The sequence below is a fragment of the Aulonocara sp. 'chitande type north' Nkhata Bay genome, linkage group LG4 (assembly GCF_057382095.1).
Source record: "Aulonocara sp. 'chitande type north' Nkhata Bay isolate Kocher_YH1m ecotype deep benthic linkage group LG4, A_spYH_male_GT1.1, whole genome shotgun sequence".
NCBI classification, from domain to species: Eukaryota; Metazoa; Chordata; class Actinopteri; order Cichliformes; family Cichlidae; genus Aulonocara; species Aulonocara sp. 'chitande type north' Nkhata Bay.
In genome coordinates, this window is record NC_141347.1 from 26,380,363 (window position 1) to 26,399,843 (window position 19,481).

Consider the following 19,481-nt stretch of genomic DNA (forward strand, 5'->3'; position numbering starts at 1 on the left):
TCCTGGTGGTCCTCTCCTTTCTCTTTGCTTTCGCTCTCCCTCTCTCGGGCTAAAACAAGCCCATATTCCTATGGCAACCTTCTACTTAACAGCCTGCAGAAATGCATCTTGACAAATCCTGTGGTGATGAGCAGGAACACTACATTTTTGCAACATTAACTTTTAATCATTGTTTCTCTGTGGGCCAAATCATCTTCCAATAACAGCTTCTCAGATTTTCTCTTGCAACACTAAATTGAGATCATACATTTTTCACACTGATGAAAGATAAACGGTTGCTTTTAGTATTTAGATTTTTCCAGGCAGTATTTAAAATTCAAATGTGAAATGCACTTCCCTAGTATTTCCCTTTGCTTAAACAAAAGGTCCTTCTATCCCTCAGCCGGCACCCGCCACAGTACAAGTGTCCTTGCTGTTTTGATAACTGGATCCTGAAGGGTTAACATGTCAACGGCAATTCTTTACTGCGTGTCACCAAGAGATTAATGTCAGTTGTTCCTGAACAGGCGCCCGGCCCCTCGTCGAAACCAGCAGTGACCTTGGCCGCTCCGCAGTGAATGTGAAATGACTCCAATGACAACAATGGGAGCAGAAGAGCACGTTTTAATTTCACTTCATCAAAACAAAGAGGCACTCCCAATAACGCTGTTACAGTCCTGCAGCCTAACTGAAGAATTCAAACTGAGTGGCATGGTTCAGGGTTTTGTTTCTTTCTTTGGGATAATGACACTAATGATTGTGGGCACAAAAAGCTGAAATAGTTTGAAATCTCATGGTGTACTTTCAGTTCTCTGTTCCCAATCCCCCAGAAGACCTTAGAGCATTTGTTTTGTATCATTTCAGTTCTGGTGCCAACTCACAAAGTGCAGCAGGAGAATTGTATTATAATTTTTCATGTATCTGCTCAGTGATGCAAAAGAGAGAATGCCTTTCAAGTGGTGGAGCATTACCACAATAAAATGATTCATGGCAGAGTCTGTAACTGCTCACAGTTATAAAAATAGACACCTGGTTTTACTGACTTCTCCACCTTAGTACCACAAAGTGCAATTGCATGAAACAAGTGACTCTGATGCCTTTTTCCCCAGCCACCTGACTGTTATTGTTTTGTGTAATATTTAACTGTCATATAGTAAATCTAATCAGGGACTTTTCTTTTTATGATTATAAATATTTATTTTATTACAGTTACTCTTTTGCATCATTTTGTTGTTTTTTTGTTTTTAAAGCTTTTAAAAAGCTTCATCATGCGCTTTCATGAGGTGACGTATCTGATAATTAGTTTTTTGGTGTTCTGATAATCTTAGTTTCTAGATGTGCCAAATGTAGTGTTTGTAATTCAATAAACTTTCAAGGGAGAACAACTGACGTTCTAGCTTCCCTAATGAAACTTTTAACAAATACCGGTGCTACAGGCATCCACTACTGTGCTATAAATGTGATTTCAGGAATGACACAAAAGCAGAAAGTGGTTTCCACAATGCATCAAAGGGAACAGTTTTTGACAATTAAAAAAAAAATCCAGTGCAAAAACCAGCTTTTTAAAATGATGTAAACTATTCCTTTAAATTCAGCTCCCATGTCAGTTGAGTGTTTTCTGCTAGTCTTTCGTCGATGGAGGTAAGGATGGTTTTGTTATGTGCGGACCTGCTTGGTGTTGACAAAGAGGCGTCGGAGGGTGTAAATTTGAACAACAGCAACAGTGAGCATGACCGACAGGTTTACGCAGGACCAAAAGGACACTCGCCACAAGTTGTCCTCCAGAAGGTAGCGGTCTCTCGCCTCAAATGCCCTCAGCATGGCCTGGACCTGATGGCTTTTCTCCAGGTGCCGGTGCACAGAGTCCATTCTCGCCTGGAGGGGGACAAAAAAGACATTAAGTGGATTTAAACGAATGGCGCTGATATGATAACCAGTTGTAGAGTAAATTTAGATCCAGGACATGCATAATTTTATTTTCTGCTCTCACCCTGATGTCTTCCATTTTGTAGTCCACCATGCTGTCTGAAGTTACAGTCTCTAACCAATCATCTTGGCCTCCGTTTTTGCTGTTCTGATTATTAATGACGACCTCAAAAAACACCATCTTCTCTGACATTTTACTGAAGCTGTTGTCAAAACATAACCGGTAGTCTCCATCAACTGTGGGATCCACCCTACAGGAAAAAGAACATTTTGAAGACAGGTGGCCGATCGATATGAATCTCCCACATTGTATATGTCTTGATACACATTCAATCATCCGGGCAAGAAAGAGTTTATCTGGACAACTGCGAAAAACTGTGATGAAAAATTTCTCCTACTGAAAACGCAATGTCCGCTAAAATGTACGTTATTAGGTAGACTTTAGACCTTCTTCCCTTTAATTCAGTTCAGATTTGTATAGCAAAAATCACAACAGGCGCCTTCAGAATGATTTCTTCTGACCTCCAGAAGTGCCTAATTCAAGGCACAGATTCAACAAGGCGCTGTAAACAATCCTCTGAGATTTTGGTTCATATTAAAATGATGGCATCACACAATTGCAGCAGATTTGTCAGCCGCACATTCATGATGTGAATCTCACCTTTCACCACATCCCAAAGGAGCTCTATTACATTGAGATCTGGTGACTGTGGAGGCCATTTGAGAACTGTGATCTGATTTTCATATTCAAGAAACCAGTTCGACAGCTTTGTGACATCATGGCATATTATCCTGCTAGAAGCAGCCATCGGAAGATGGACACATTATGTTCTGTAAACCCAAAAGATGGTTTTATGTTTGTGAGGGTTTTTTTTCTTGCTTTTTAAATTTTTTTAAAATCATTTTAGGGTTTGTAGCCTACAATTTAAAGCACCTTGAGATGACAGTGGTCATGAAGGAGCTATATAAACAGAACTGAATTGAAATGAAGCAAAAATCACAGCAGATCAGCTGTTTTTGAAATACTATGACCAGCCCATCTGGGAACAACAACAGTGTTGCATTCAAAGTCACCTAAATAACGTTTCTTCCCCAAAATGATGCTTACTTTGTCATCCTGAGCATACCTACATGCCTAAACACATTCATTTACTGCCCTGTGATTAGCTGATCAAATATTTGCATTAAAAAGAACTTGAACAGGTGTATCTAAGTCATTCTTTACGTACATTTGTTTAACTACTTTTTAATAGAAATACTAAAGAGCAAGAGAGACTGCTCATCTCAGACTGAACAGATACGCACATGTGGATACCATCAGACCTCCTGAAGTCAGAGACTAGCCGATGTCCGGTGGGTGAGAGGAGGATAAACCCAACATCCAGACCTGACCCTGCGATCACCTGTAACAAAAACAGGGATTGAAGTCAGTATTTGCAAAGGTTTGAAGTCACAATCACACAGAATTCACTAACACAGCTCATTTCTTTTCATCCCAGACATGCAGCTTACATGTGAAGCTTCTCTACTTTACAGGTTCATTTGCAACAGCTGCCTGAAATTCAAATTAGAACCCTGATAGTAGCCTGAGCGACAACCTAGCTCACGTGTTATCCCACTGTCTGAGTTCTAGCCACACAGTTCTCAGCAGTTAAAAGTGTTTATTTCAGCACCTAAATAACCCACTAGTTAATGAAAAGCACAGGGTCAGACAAGTTTAACACCCAAGATAGGAAATTGATGAATTTTATCAGTGACTGACTGAAAAAAAAAAGGATTTTGTCAGATGTTTACTTCTGAAGCAGGACTGGAACTTAAGGATACTGAAGGTGTAGTTATGTTGTTTAATGATTGTGACTTAGGTTTCCAAATGAATGCATTAATGCTACACGGAGACATAAAGAGTCATGACTCAGAACCAGCACACCACCACAGCTGCAAAGAGATTGCAGTAACAGAGTGACCGCGATACTAACTGTGGTCTGATTATAGGAAGTTAACCAAAGGTTATTCTGAATTTTTGAAATGAAAGTTTCTTTGGATTTATGCATTGTTGTGTGTGTGTGTGTGTGTGTGTGTGTGTGTGTGTGTGTGTGTGTGTGTGTGTGTGGGTGGTGGGGAGATAATGCATAAAGATAGATTAATCATTTTGTGGGTTATTTTGCTCCCCCTCTGTGTTATGGCTTCTGCAGCACCAGTGGTTTTGTTATCTCTCTCTATGCAATGCCAAAGTCCAACACGTTTCTTGTTTTTGAGTTACATATTATACACAAACTTTTTCCGGCTAAAGCAAACATCAGAATAAACTCTGTCCGTGTACAGACAAACACCAAAGAGAGAAGTTTCCACTCACCTGGTATTCAACTTCCATGCTGTCGTTCATCGCCGTCCTTTGGTAAAAACACTCTGTGCTTCCAGCTGGTAAGAGGAACGTAAACCCCATGTTTTTGTTTGGGCCCAAACCCAAAGTCAATCCCAAAGTCAGAGTTAAATATGCCAGCAAACACAGCTGTGCAGACGCAGTCATCATGTTTTGGTGGCAGTGCATAGTCCATTTATTCTACTTTCACCAACTATGAGCCACTTGTTACACATTTGCTACACAGTTTTCTGCATATCTCTAATTGCTTACTCGCACTCTGACAGTTGGAGAATAGCCAATAGATAGCACCGCTTCCCTTAAAAGCTCAATGAGTGGAGCCACCGTTGCGACCAATAGCGCTTTGCGGTCTGAACAGCAGAGCTGACAAAGCTGACATGAAGTAATTGGTTTGTTTAAAAAAAAAAAAAAAAAATTCTACAAAATTTCTTCGAAGACAAAAGTGCTATGTTTTTCACATTTCATTTCCCCTTTCTCTTAATTTTCTGGTTTTTACACACGTAAGATCACTAACGTTGTAGGCGAACTACCTGACATTTTCCTTTAGGTGGAGCTGTTGATGAGATAAAAAAAAAAGAATAGAAAGCAGGCTTGATATTAAAAAAAAAGAGGCACAAACATGATTTATGATGACTTCATGAATAAATAAATATACGTTGTATCATAAAGTTTTGAGTTTGTGGAGACTGGGTCCATGATTGCTGAGCTTAGTGTTCACAGAAAATGTTGCTGAGTGATTTCCATTGAACGGTCTTTCAATGGAAGATCATTTATTTACAGCCTAGAGACTATGTGATGTTATTTCTCTGTCACTTTATTATTTTATTCTTGATATATAGAAGAAGAAAACCCCCAAAACAAATCAACGAAACCCAAAACCACAGAGCAAGTGCCAATTTACAAATCACTGGAGGGCGACAGACTGAACAAACACTTTTCTTAATTTAATAAAGAGATAAAGAAAGGAAAATTATGTAATACTGTACTGAATGTGACTAAATGTGACTTCTCTCTTTTCAGAGTGAGTAATAAAATCTTAGTATGAAAAGCTCATTATTTTCTGACTTTTCTTGCCCAACCTTCCCTCTCCTTTCCCAGTTCTCACACCTCTCATTGGTAGATGGAGATCTGCCACCAGTCCTCACCGAGGCCTTCCCCAAACCACAGTCTCAGGCCTAGATCTGTGCTTGTTCCCCCCGCCAGTCTCTCCCAAGAAACACTCAAAGTGAAGATGTGAAAATGATAGGACAAATAAAAGACATTTACCACTGCTATTAGGAATTAATTAAACTGTCTTAGGTCCACTTGGGTCAGCAGACAGTAAAGGAAGTTCAAATTAATGTTCACTTCCTCTGTAGTGCTCTGTGTCATATTTTGTTTCTGTTTGTCATACTTTTGTCATCATATATATATTTTCATCCTATGATTCACCTTGCATCATTGCTCTCTCACTTTCATTGCATCATGTACACATTAAATCATCATTAATCATGTATTCCTAAGCAGGTGTTTAGAATGATCAAATGGAAACCACTTCATCATATTGTCCATTACTAGCATATTTCAGAACCACTTCACATACATTACTTTAAAAGGATGGTATGGTAAGCTCATACACTAATATGCTAATACAATCCAAGCAGCTGGTACATCACTGGAACATGCTTAAACAGAAGTTTTATTGAAAGGATGTACCCCCACGCTTCCTTCCCCTTTCTCATTTCTCATTTCTCAGGCTTCTCATTAGTTTACGGGGATCTGCCTCGTCAGGGAGCCTCCATCAGTCCTCTCTGAGGGCTTCTCCAAACAGTAGCCTCGGCTCTGTGCTTATTCCATCTGCCATTTTCTTACAAGAAATGTTGTCTAATCTAATTGAGGATGTATTTGATGATGATGATGGTATTTGTTGGGTTGTAGGACATGCTGGAACTGTATTAGTGACAGTATTTAACAGTAATCTTGTACTTTGTTATATTTACGTGTATAGTCCACTACAAGGTCAAAGGTCGGGAATCCTTTTCAGCACTAAGCTGGTAAAATGTCTTTCCCCGTATGTCCATCACATCTTTTCTCATCAGAATGTGAAATTGTCCAGCCCCTCACCTACTGAAGCCTCAGTGACAAAGTACATCTCACTAAAACTGAGTTTTAACCTTCTTGGATCTTCTAAATGGTGAATATTGATACATTTAATGTACTCCGTTCATTCCATCCATTAAGCTTCTCTCTGGACATGTCCAAACCATCTCAGCCCTGTCTCTCTAACTCTGTCATAGCAGGTCTCACTGTCATCTTGTAAACCTTCCCTTCCATTGTTGCCGCTATCCTTCTGTCAAGAATCATCCCTGACACTCATCTACACCCACTCCACCCCCTAAGGGTGGGTGGTGGAGTGGGAAGGTGGTGCTTCTAATGACATTTAACAAAAATTGAAGTAGGTAAATAACTGAAAGAAATTCCACTATTAAATCCATATCTTAAAAAAAAAAGAAGCTTTGTGTGGCCTTCAGAAAAAATATTTTTTGTACCTATGAGACTGGCAAGAATTTAAACAAATCCCTAAATTATTTTAGGTAAAATAAGTATAGTCTTAAAAAAGCGATGTCGATTTTTCAAAAACTAGTCCACCACATCATCCCAAGAACAAACTGTTTGATGCAAGAACCCTATAGGGTTCTTCTTGCTGGCACTTTATAAAGTGCCATTACAGGAACTGTAGGTCAGGTATGAGGGTTAGAGTGCATGCATCTCGAATCAACCAGAGATTGCACATTTGACCTACATTGCAAAACCGTTGCAGCTGTTTAGAGCAAAACAGCAGTTTGCAATGACCTTACAGGTCGTTTGGAATATTGTGCTCTGGAGACACAAATCAAAGTTAGAGTTGTTCAGCAGCACTAACAGCAGACCAACCAAGGACAGCTTTGCCACATACTGATGGAAACTTTATTGTGTTGTGGTTGTTTGTTTCCTGGGGGATAAACGGCTCTCTGCCATTGCCATTCAGCTTTGAATTCATTCTGCATTCTGCTTAACATGAAGCCATCTGTGCCAAAGCTGAGTGGACTTTTAAGACAGCGATGGCCCTTTACACCAAGGAACGACTTAAGAAGGAATCACTCAAAAAGAAGAAGTGAAGTGGAAAGTTAAGTCAAAGGCAAGATTGAAATGACATGTTCTTGCATTTTACGCTAAGACTATGTCACAGATTGGTGGAAAATTACACCTATACATTTTTTTAATTAAATAATTTCCCCTGTGTTCAAGCATAAAATGTTTATCTGTAGGGAAAGCGTCCAACAAATTGCATTGGGTGTGCATATTTTTTTCCCCATGACTGTTATCACCCTCATGTAGAAGCTAAACGACTTTTTCCTGCTAACCAATGGGATGCTAACTGTTTACTAATTAGATGCTAGTGAAGATAATGAAAAATTATATTAACCAGTGCTACGTATTACCAGCACTGACTGGATGGAATATGCATACTGTTTAAACCTCAAAATACTTTCTCGTAAAATAACCAAGCCTTGGGAGAAAATATATACATTTTAAACCCATTACTTAAGGTGGCTTGTGACCTTTTAGGGTCTTTCACAAATGTGCTTAAAGTGACAAAGGACATGTGTGTACAACTTTGGTCTGTTACTGTAACTGTCAGACCAAAAAGAGTGTTAACGAGGGAGGAAGTGGGACTGGAGACATTCTGCACTGCTGCTGCACTGAAGTGGGAGGGTGTAAATGGGGAGGTCAGAATGCATTGCTCTGGGTCTTCCACTCACTGAATGTCGCCTTCAACCGTGACACTTCAAAAACGATTTATTGACTACACTGGAAAGAGTGACATAACCTCGGAGTATCCTTTGGGTGCGTGCAGTTCAAGTGCACGTTGGAAGCTCTCAAAGGTGCTTTGGTGATACATCTCAAGACTTCTGTCTCTGATTGCTGGTAAGTTTGCTCCACTTGAACCAACCAGAAGTAAGCCCACCCATTCTGAAACTTCTTCACACTTGCCTGTCTCTCAGGTCTCTCTGTCTTTACTGTCTTTTTGAAGTAGCAGCAGCTACTTCAGTGAGAGCGCCTCACTGAATTCTTTTCCATTTACAGAAAAAACCCAGAAAGTATGGAGAAGATTAAATATCCCTCTGTGTGTGTGGTGGACACCCATGCCACAAGGCCTCCAGTGCCCCCCAGGCTGATCCAGATGCGAAAAAAGACCGGGGTGGCTCAGATCCTGCTCTTCATGCTGGTGAGCGTGGCGCTGTGCGGCATGGTCATAGAAGCATGCTTCATCTATGGACTCTACCAGGCCGAACATGTAAGTATCACCATTTCTGTACCTTTTGCAATTTCATTCTATGATTTATTATTAGCTCATTGTCTCGGTAGATCTTTTTTCCATTAAATATCTGTTTCAACGCCTCTGAATCTCGCTTTCATTGTAAGAGTTTATTCATTGTTTACCACAGTGTTCTCACTTCCAGTTTTCTTTTCGTACTTTTTCACAGTATTCTCCTACATATTTTCTGTCAGTCATTTTAATAACACTTTCACTCAATCAGAAGTATTTGTAATCAGAAATGCGTTTGGTTAAAGGTCACAGCAGATTGCTACAGGTCTTGATTTTCTTTAAACCTGAGTTTTTGTTTTATATCATTGATATTGTCATAATTAAACATGTAGATGCATAAATAGGCATAAAAATGTAGATTACTTTGAGCTGTATGTGAGAAAGTTATTAAAAATGTAAATTTCCACAACAGAATAGAATAGAATAACAGTTTGACTTAGAGAAGATCCTATTGCAGAGATTCTTTATGCAATATGTATGTCTGGGTATCTGGAAGGGTTTGTGACGCAAACACAGGGGCTCTTGTGATAGAAATTCTGCTGAGATGAATTTATTTTCAGTAAAAACTGCTGATCATGAATTTATTTCACTATTATGGGGAAGAGGGCCAAGCACACATGGAGAAGTACTCTAAAGTCCAGCTCATTTACGGACAACTTTAATGACGTGCATGTGGGGAGGGGGGAGACATACTTTCTGAGGCGGTGGACGTACAGAGTCAGTTTCCTGTACAGCACTGATGCACTGTGTAGCTGTCACGTATTATAGAACAGAATAACAGCAGTGGCGTTTTTGAGTGTGTGCACAGTGTACAAACAAGGGATGATGGCAAAAAGGAAGTGGTCTACTTCCGGTATCATGATAGCAATCTACTTTCTTCTGTCCTACCATTCTCTGCAGAAAAACAATGCCTGTTACAATTACATTTTAATATTGTTAAACTTCTATTTTCACAACTTTGTTATCCACAAGAGCCGATTGCATCTACGCATCTACATGTGCACGCTCAAAAATGCAAATGCACATTAAAAATACATTAACCCTCTTTCGTTTTCGTTGCAGACCGACTCAGAATCGATCTCTAAGCTCATCGGAGGTGAGTCTCAGCACTTTAGACACAGATGACGAGCACCTTCCGTTTACTTATTCCACACTAGATAAATAATGTTTCGTCCTCTCACAGTTACAACTGCCACTGAACAACCCAGTTATGGTATTCCTCCCTCTAAACCGGTTGCACATCTGACAGGTAAAAACAGCATTTCCCTAACTGCCAGAAACATAATGTTTCAGTTATTACCAAGATGCATAATTAAGTACATATTGCTCTTCACAGTGTGATGTTTGCACTTTATTTTATTAGAATGATTACATTTGTTCTTATATTTTTCAGATGGACAAGATGTAACTCATGCAAAAAACAAAATGGCATGGAGCATGAATGCAGACCCTCTCCTCTATGAAATGACCTACAAAGACAAAGAGCTTAAAATTCAGAAAGAGGGTTATTACTATGTCTATTCCAAGGTTTTCTTCTCAGACAGCAACGGATTTCAGCATCGTATTAGCATGCATACTGACAGGTATTCAGGGAATATCACCCTCCTGCAGTCCAGGAAATATCCTTCACATTCAAAAGGCAGTCAAAAAACACAATCCAACAGTTACCTGGGTGGAGTGTTTCACCTTTATAAGGATGATGGTATTTTTGTGGACGTGAGTGACACTGCAAAAATTGTACGCCACAAACCCTCTGAGAATGTCTTTGGTGCCTATATGATATAGATGCCACATAAAGGCTCTAAATGAGAGTAAATTAAAACCTATAAGTCCTCTCAGGGGTTTGTGATTCTCTTTGACATGAAAAAGCAGGTCCGTAACCGCAAGGAAGGCAAGTGTCAAATCCTCTTTGTGCCTTTGCACGTTGCAAAGTGCAGGGCTGTGCTGCCAGCTTTGTTTCTGCAGATGTAACTCTCAATTTTGTTTTATAAGTGTAACGAACAGTCGGACAACAGGGAAATTTGATATGCTTATATGCTTGTGTATTTGCTTTAAAACAAAACTTTGATTGTTAAAATATGATTTCTAACAGTTCATTTCTAATATATATATACATATTTCACAGATTGAACTTCAGATTGTTGCTGAGTGTTCATACTAATATCAAAAATAAGACTGTAACCTTTCTTTTTCCTACTTGCTGTAACACGTACAGCACACTATTTATGAATGTTTTTTATTATTAAAGAAAAAAGCTCATTTTTCTGTATTTATATACATTAAGTCATACAGTGCAATGAAATAAACACATAATAATTTAAAAGACCTGTTTGGTTTGGTCTTTTTTGTTAGCCATGCACAGTAAGGGAAGTGTATTCACTTCCTGCCGTGAAAGATGAGACCGTGATACAGGCTCAGTGGTCTCTGTATTAAAAATGTTGTCGCCCACTCAGTCCAACCACACAGCAGTTACTGGAGGAACTTTTTTTTTCAATACCACAATGGCCCAAAAAGTAAAGTGTCATCATGTCAGCTTCTTCTCACCTGAATGTATACTGGCAGCAACATTATTTAAGGTTTAAAGGTTTAAAGTGGATGTGAAAAATGTCAACGTCTTCATTGTTGGTTTACTTTTCTATTTACTACTTTTTTTCAGTAGATTACATCGTTTCTTTTCAAGTCACATCTCGGCACAACGTGCAACCATGACAAGGTCTGTGCGAACGAGAAGCTCTTTGAAGCTTTTTTTTTTTTCCCCTTTTTTGTATGTCCCATGCAGTCACTGTTATACTTTCCCTTCATCTATGTGTGTTCGAAGAAGACACCCACAGAGTTGTATATTTGTAAACTGAAAAGGAAGTGGTAGTGGGGGCTGCCGGGGGGAGGGGGGTGATAGCAGCAGATTGCTTGGCTGACTCACTTTCCAACCCCAGACCCAGAGAGAAATGGCTGGTGAAAATGAAGCAACATGTGTGTGTGTGAGTGTATGTGAATGAATATGTGTATGTGCATGTATGTGTTTCTATGGGTGGGTGTGTAGGCTGAGTGATTTCTCTAATTAATTTTCCCTCAGCCAAGTATGGATTACTCAAATTGGGAAAACACACTTGAGAGCTGAAAGTGTAACTCCAGTCCAGAGTTTAGTTATCCATGAGCTGAATGATGTTTGCTCAAGTCTTCTGGTCTTTTAATAACACATGTGTGAGTCATGATCTTCCAGCGCTGGCTGACCTGTGAAGTGTGAGAGACGACGGTAGCGCAGCAGCGCGAGCTGTATCAGCTGTGTAGTTTCGAGGCCAAGCATGACTTGTATAGAGAATTTGTGTGGGCTGAGAGTACTCTATCACCGGTTATGACATGAACCAAAATCTTTACACTTCCGTATATGAAATCAACATTTTCCATTTATAAAGCAGGTCTGTGTGAGATATTGATCTCTTGAGCACTGCTGATTTTTACAATCAACTTTTGAAATAAGGCAAAAATGGCCTCTTAAATTGAACCTTTTTTTTGGCTAAAATCACACAACATAGTTTATGGAGAATATATTTTTTTATGCAAAGCAAAACTGAAAGAGGAGCACAGCAAACAGTCCGCAGCTAAATGCTGTCCCCTTGTGTTGGTACAAATAACAGTTTGGGCTTCTGTGGGGGCTTTCCCCCCTCTTCAGAACAACTCTAAAACTTTGAGTGGGGTGAACTGTAACTCATCCACTGGAGTTAGGGATCAGTTTTTTAGTATCAAATCATAACAATAATCACTTTGGTTTGCTTTATATCACGAGGTAAAGACCCTACAAAAACACAGAAAACACCAAGCCTTCACTAATGCTGTGTCTGTACAGAGTTCTGAAGCCTGACTAAAACTCTTCAAATAAACCAACAATCAAAGGACCAGCTATGAGCACCTGGCAACAGTGAGAATGACAAACTCCCTTTTAACAGGAAGAAACCTCTGGCAGAACCAGGCTCATGGAGGGTCAGGGACTGGAGGTTGGGGCAGGGAGACAGGACAAAAGAGCTGAAGTAACACTGCATCATGAGAATGACCCAGGAACCTAGGCCTATTGCAACATAATTGAGGACGAACCCAGGATCACCTGATCCAGCCCTAACTATAGGTTTTATCAAAAAGGAAAGTTTTAACCTCAGTCTTGAAAATAGTCTTAAAATGTTGCTAAAATTCAATGTGGGAGCTGGTTTCACAGAAGAGAGGCCTGAAAGTTGTAAGCTCTTCCTCCCATTCTTCTTTTAAATATCCTAGCAACCACAAGTAAGCCAACAGTCTGAGACTGAAGTGCTCTATTGGGGTGATATGGTACTATGAGGTCTTTAAGGTAAGACAGGGCCTGATTTTTCTAGAACTGGTATATGAGGAGAATGAATGATGAAAAGCCAATAATGGAGAAACATGCTCTCTTTCTAGTCCCTGTCAGTACTTTTACTGCAGCATTTTGGATCAACTGAAGGCTTTTCAGGGAGATTTTAGGAGAGCCCTGTCCTATCGAATTACAGTAGTTCAGCCAAGAAGTAATAAATGCATGAACTAGTTTTTTAACATCACTCTAAAATTAGATGTTTCTAATTGTAAAGATATTGCACAAATGCAAAAAAACAGTCCTACATATTAGCTCAATATATACACTGAAGGATGTAAAACGACTCTAAAATTTCTCCCAGTTTTACTGGAGGCCAAGGTAATGCCATTCTAAGTATCCAGTTAGACACCAGTTGCCGTAATTTAGAAGCAGGAAATAAGAGATCATCCAGGTCTTTTTGTCTTTAAGTTGTTCTTGCAATTAACTAATTAGTGAGTGTTATCTGGCTTCATGGGCAGATAAAGTTGGGTGTCATCTGGATAGCAGTGAAAATGTACCCTTTGCTTTTTAATGATAGTGGCTGTATAAAGTCAACAGAACTGATCCTAGCACGGAACCCTGCGGAACTCCATAATTAACCTTAGTGTATGAAGTGTGTGTGAAGAGGACTGTCCCTTTATGCAAACAAATTATATGTTCTTTCCAATTGGAATCCATTAGATAGATATGATTCATTCATGACCTTCAATTATGCTGTTTCTGTACAATGATGAGTTCTGAAACCTCACGAAACTCTTTAAATAAACCATTCCTCTGCAGATGATTAGATCAAAAATCTGCAGTTGATCAGATCAAAAATACCCAACTTTGCAGCTTTAAAACACCATATTTACAGCTTGATTCAAAAATGGTCTAGAACTGTGTGGATAGTGTTAATTAATAACAGCTTTATGGAGATACAGGAGCTGCTCAGCCGCTGGACACAGACAGCTGTAACTGACCTGTGTGTGTGTGGGTTAGGCTTCACCTCTGCTATTAAACGTGACCTTTCCACTGTGTTTGTGCTATTGTTGTCTTTAGTAGAATTTTAATTGGATTAGCTGTTAAATAATGATGCCTGTTGTGCGGCGGTAACCAGCCAAGAGATCTGTACTTGAATTTTAACAAGAAAAATTCTTCTATTGTTTTAGTCTTTTGCTAAATATCAGAAATTTGTGTCTGCGCATAGCACTCTTGTAGCACAGTAGTGTATATATCCAAAACTGGGTAACCCACACACAATACTCTACATGACTATTTAACACTACAGGCTGAAGGAAAAATATGTGAGTGAGAAATATTTGAACTTTTAAAGATTTGACATCACTATCATTTTGATTCAAGTTTAAAAAAACCGCTGTGACTGGATTTACAAGCTTACTCATTTCAGACATTTTCTAGTCTGACAAATCTTTTATTGTAAGAGGTGGCATATTGATAAGGGTTACAAGAAGAAACTGGAAGATTGTTATTCAAAAAGTGCATGCTGTAAACATGTTTCTAATGTCTAAGTTCTCTCCATGATGTCTGGGCAAAAATGATGTGTAGAGGTTATACACTTTCTCTGTGTGGATACACCATTTATTATCTTGACATTGGGCAGTGGAAAGCAGTAGGAAGGGAGCAACCAAAATCAACCCATGCAAATGCATCTAAGGCCTCTAATAAAAGAGACAGAGTGGGTGGTAGTTTGCTATGTCTGCTATCAATTTTTACATCCTGGACCTCTTCGCTGCAATCGAAAGCTGTGGTAGCAACAACTAATTGACAGAGCACTGAGAGATATGGGACTCGTTTGTGGCTGAGGTTTGGAAAACAAAAGTTTTCAAATGAAAGCTGGAAAATGTGCCTCTTGACTGTGATGACTAATGTTCCAGTGACCTTTTTTGCTGCTTTACTGTATCTCTGTCACTGCAATTTAGGTCACTGGATGTGACTTTGAATGCTTTGTATGAGAAGCATTTCTTCTGTTTGCTTTGTCAAGAGTCAAGAGGACATATTCTTCGACAGCATATAGACAGGGAGGGTCCCGCTGTATCTTTCTATTAGTGATTATGTGGTAATCCAATGTTAACTCATGACCTCTCACTTTCATATGTAGGGTCTCATAAATGACTCAAACCCAAAAGCCCTTAATCACTGTTATCGTGTCCTTTGATTCATATTGAGTTTGTTTTTGTTTTACAGTCACATCAAATACAATAAAGACAGTGAACATTTTTAACTAAGACGTACTCTTATTTTTTTCATAACAATGGTTAAAGTCAAATTTAAACACACACATTTAGCAGGTCTCACAGAAATCTTTTCAAATGCATAAGCAGCTTCCTCTTCCACTAAAACATCAAAAAAATTACAAAAAGTGAAAAAACCCAGTATTTCTTTCAAATCTCAAACACATGAAACTTACCGCAACAACCACTGCGACTTGTGTTTTCACGTGTCACAATGTATAGTACATGTAGTCAAGGATGTCTGGAGCTTATCAAGTCATTTCACACTTATCTTTAGACTAAAGAGATGAAATACTCAAGTATGTTATTGGTCAAGTAAATCAAAACTACACCTTTGTGCTTTCCAAATATGAATTACATTCTTTTAACAAACAAAGTCAATTCTCTACATAGATTCCAGTGACTCACTACCAGTTTGCGACTGGTACACCCTGTGAAACATTATCACTGAGAAAATAAACATTCATAGATTATTAGCTGACCTGCCATGGGGTTTTTTGTTACATCCATTATGTGTCTAAATCATATGCTGCACATGGTTTTTGTTGCGAGAAATAAATAAATAAACTTAAATACAGAATTCATACAATGTTAACAAAACAAGAAATGAATCAGAAATTAGAAAGTATAATCTGTGCAAACATCAAAAGCAATCTCCTGCTGAAAAATGTGACACTTCAGCACAATAAATTCTTGAAATCAACTACTAGATATTTTAAACATGCAAAGCTCTAACAAAGAAATATCGTTTCAACAAGTGAGATCTGTCAATTCTGAACAACCCGCTTCAAAGTTTCTGTTTAAAACAGCTATTTGAGAACAATGAAAACAATCCAGCTTTGGTTCTAATTCATTAAATACACAATACATTACATACATTGCGCTGTTTTCAAGTGTGATTTTGTAGTGATGATACAACCTGAGACCAATACCCGGTCTGCTATATCTACTTTACAAAACTGAACATCATTGAATCATTATAAACCCTGTTTAAGGCGAGCTCTAGACCGGAATGTAAAAAGAGACGAGGTTTTCATCCAACCTCTTATTGAATTCCCCTTTTTTATGCATCTTTTACAAAAATTGTTAGGTAAATTGCTGATCTGGAGATCAACTGGCCAAAATCAAAGTGTGATCCATCCAAAGTGAACAAATACACCCAACAAGATTCAGACTAGGTTTGCTTCAGTGTGGGTTCCAAAGCTGGAAAGGTGTCGTGCACTATGCTAAAAATAATGAACTTACATCTAAAGCCGTGGCATGAAGATGATATCCAGGTGAGTTTTACTGTCATTTTTATCAACACAACTGAGTAATAGGTCACTAATGTTGAATATCAGCCTCTCTCCAGCACCGCACTCCACTACCTTGCTGAGAATACCTGTGGTCTTTGTTTCTTTGTTAATCGAGCCCTTTAGAAGAATTTTGGGGTCTTTGTCCTCCGGTATGTACACCAGGCTCACACTGGATTGATCTGTTATGGAACAGGCTGGACGCACTGCAACCTGAAGATTTAGGAAATAGTATCCATCCATGTTCAGGCTCAGGCCATTGTTGACTTTTGAAATCAGGGTTTTATCTGAACGAATTGGACTCCATGTTATATCACTTTCACCTGTGGAGGACATAAAATAGACTGCTATAGATGCTAAATTTGTTTTTTCTATATTCAGTTTTTAAATCAAATTTTTTTCCTGAAGTAAAGTACATTTGACTGTATTCATTTATTTACTGACTGTATGTATTTCATGGGATTACATTTTTTTTCTTCTGACAAAGAAAGTATAAACACAGCAATATTTGAATGGGGATATGATAAATTTTAAGTGCAGATAATAAATTGAAATAAGAAAAACATTACCTCCCGCAAACTTAAAGCTGAGCATTTTTCCTGTAATTGAGGAGAGGCTAGAGGGGGCGGTGGTTGTCTGTTGAAAGAAGAAGAAGGGATTTATCACTCTCAAAATAGTAACAGTAAATGTGGTGCAAACATGACTTCCAGGGACACACACTCAGGCCCAGAGAGGCTGCAGTTTATTCAACGTGAGACAACAGCAGCTTACAGCATAGACTGTGTACTAACTTCAGAAGGAAAATGAAGAGACAACAGTTGAGTTTAGTGGCATTTCCCCGAATGTGGCAATGACGTCACTGAGCTTCCTCCAAGAGGGGAGGAGAGTGGTTAGACATACGTAACTCATAAGAAATGGAATTAATCTGACATACATAGTGCAGCATCTATCTCGCTTACTAAACATGTGTACTTATAGTAAATACATGTAACATCAGCAGGACGTCTTTGTGGCATGAAATAAAGGAAAATGGACAGAGGGTGAATGTTTAACACAAAAGTCAGGAGAGAAACACAAACTCTGAATAAATCTTAGAAATGATGGATAGCTTACCCATCTCTTTTCCGTGGAGGAAATTTTGGATGATTCTACAGCACTATTTTCCTAAGATTGGAAAAGGAAACAAAAGTGCTTATACTAAATACTGTAAGAGGATTTCGGGGTGGAAACTGACTGAAACTCTGAAATTTAGGTGCAATTGTGAGTTTTAACATAGTTCTACAAAAGAACTAGCTGTCATCCAATTTCTTTTAGGCAATCATTTGTCAATAAGATGCCTTTTTCCACTGTTTAAACATTTAAATATGTTTCTTTTCTATAAAACTACAGATGACTTATATTTTCTCCCAGTAATAAACTTGCGTTTGAATGAAGTAAGGCATCCCTGGTGCTGTATTACTGTATCTTATTTTATTCTGTGGGAAACCAATTTAACTCAAAAACACTGAACATTATGAGAAAGCTGTCACTGGGTGTTATGACGGGGGTCTGTAACCAAATGTAGACCACAGGCATAGGTGTCTTTCTCACCAGCTATGCTACAAAAACCACAAAAAAGAACAGCTGTATGGCACAGATGTTGATTTTTTTTCTGCCCTTCGTGTAATTTATTCAAAAAATGATCATACTATTGTAATGTTTTAACCCTCCTGTTATGTTGCAGGTCAGATTGACCCAGAACAGAAGAGATGTCACATGTCATCTGCATCACTACAGAAAATGAAAAAAAAATCAAAATTATAAAAGAAAATTGTAAAATAATCAATGCCAGTGTTTCTGACACTTTTGGATGAGTAAATTTGCCCAAATGAACCCAGGAGCATAATTGGTGTTCCTGGAAACCAACATAACAGGAGGGTTAACATAGTTCTACAAAAGCACCAGATGTCATCCAATTTCTTTTAGGCAATCATTCGTCAATAAGATGCCTTCTTCACTGTTTAAACATTTAAATATGTTTATTTTCTATAAAACTTCAAATGACTTATATTTTCTCCCAGTAATAAACTTGTGTTTTGAATGAAGTAAGGCATCCCTGGTGCTGTATTACTGTATCTTATTTTATTCTGTGGGAAACCAACTTAACTCAAAAACACTGAACATTATGAGAAAGCTGTGACTGGGTGTTATGACGGGGGTCTGTAACCAAATGTAGACCACAGGCATAGGTGTCTTTCTCACCAGTTACCAGCTACTACCAAAACCACAAATAAGAGCAGATGTACGGCACAGATGTTGACTTTTTCTGAAGTTCATGTTATTATTCAAAAAAATGTTCATGCTACACTAACGGTTTTAAAAAGAATTTACCTTTTTTTGTCTAATCGCTAATCACCATAGTTAAAGTATTATTCAAAGAGTTCTCACCAAGCCTTTATGTCCTGCTGTGAAGTATAGAACGAAGAACACAATTAGGAATATGGTGATTACGGTGTTCCACAACACGAGGATACGGATCAGTAAATTCTGGGTAGGCTCCGGCATCGTCAGTCAAACAGCAGGGTTCGGAGCGCTCTTAGCCCGGGGAACGCAGGAAGATAGATGTTAAGAAACGACGACTGTACAAGTCCTGAGTTTCCTCTGCTGTGCACTGATGTGTTACTTCGCTTCCTGAGCTCACTGTGTGGCCTAAGTATCTGAAGTATCCAAATGGTACTTTCCCCTGTATGCTACTGAAGGGAGACACAGCCAGATTATATCTATATCTCTAAAGGGACTGGCCCTTTTCTCCTACTCACCACAAGTCACACAGACAGGAACAATACTGACAGCTGGGAGAAAAGGAAGGAGTGAAACTTTGACATAAATATATGTTGAAATGTGTTCTTAACTTCCTTATTTATGAAGAGACTGTTAAAGTGAAAATTTTAGGATATTTTCGTGGTTATTACAACACTGAAAA

The 19,481-nt window shown here is 38.7% G+C and overlaps 4 protein-coding genes across 4 annotated transcripts in view; 2 read left to right on the plus strand and 2 right to left on the minus strand.

Moving 5' to 3' along the window:
• dnm2a (dynamin 2a) overlaps positions 1 to 1,409 on the plus strand; it is a 33,181-nt gene extending 31,772 nt beyond the window's left edge. The window contains exon 22 of the mRNA XM_086289467.1: positions 507 to 1,409. Coding sequence (XP_086145593.1) covers positions 507 to 537 — 31 coding nt within the window. The 3' untranslated portion in view covers positions 538 to 1,409. The remainder of the gene's footprint in view (positions 1 to 506) is intronic.
• LOC147332757 (transmembrane emp24 domain-containing protein 1-like) lies at positions 587 to 4,750 on the minus strand. The gene is made up of 4 exons (XM_086289473.1): positions 4,259 to 4,750; positions 3,211 to 3,308; positions 1,970 to 2,156; positions 587 to 1,854 (listed from the first exon to the last, which is right to left on the minus strand). The coding sequence occupies exons 1-4, from the start codon at positions 4,451 to 4,453 to the stop codon at positions 1,636 to 1,638; spliced, it is 699 nt and encodes a 232-aa protein (XP_086145599.1). The 5' UTR covers positions 4,454 to 4,750; the 3' UTR covers positions 587 to 1,635.
• Positions 4,751 to 8,064: 3,314 nt separating this feature from the next.
• tnfsf14a (TNF superfamily member 14a) lies at positions 8,065 to 10,938 on the plus strand. Its single transcript, XM_086290713.1, has 5 exons — positions 8,065 to 8,233; positions 8,393 to 8,603; positions 9,699 to 9,732; positions 9,820 to 9,885; positions 10,030 to 10,938. Exons 2-5 carry the CDS (start codon positions 8,409 to 8,411, stop codon positions 10,419 to 10,421), a joined length of 687 nt encoding a protein of 228 aa, XP_086146839.1. The 5' UTR covers positions 8,065 to 8,233; positions 8,393 to 8,408; the 3' UTR covers positions 10,422 to 10,938.
• Positions 10,939 to 14,546: 3,608 nt separating this feature from the next.
• Positions 14,547 to 19,303, minus strand: LOC147332759 (uncharacterized). Its single transcript, XM_086290714.1, has 4 exons — positions 18,947 to 19,303; positions 17,633 to 17,683; positions 17,089 to 17,155; positions 14,547 to 16,842 (listed from the first exon to the last, which is right to left on the minus strand). Exons 1-4 carry the CDS (start codon positions 19,061 to 19,063, stop codon positions 16,475 to 16,477), a joined length of 603 nt encoding a protein of 200 aa, XP_086146840.1. The 5' UTR covers positions 19,064 to 19,303; the 3' UTR covers positions 14,547 to 16,474.
• Positions 19,304 to 19,481: the final 178 nt, after the last annotated feature.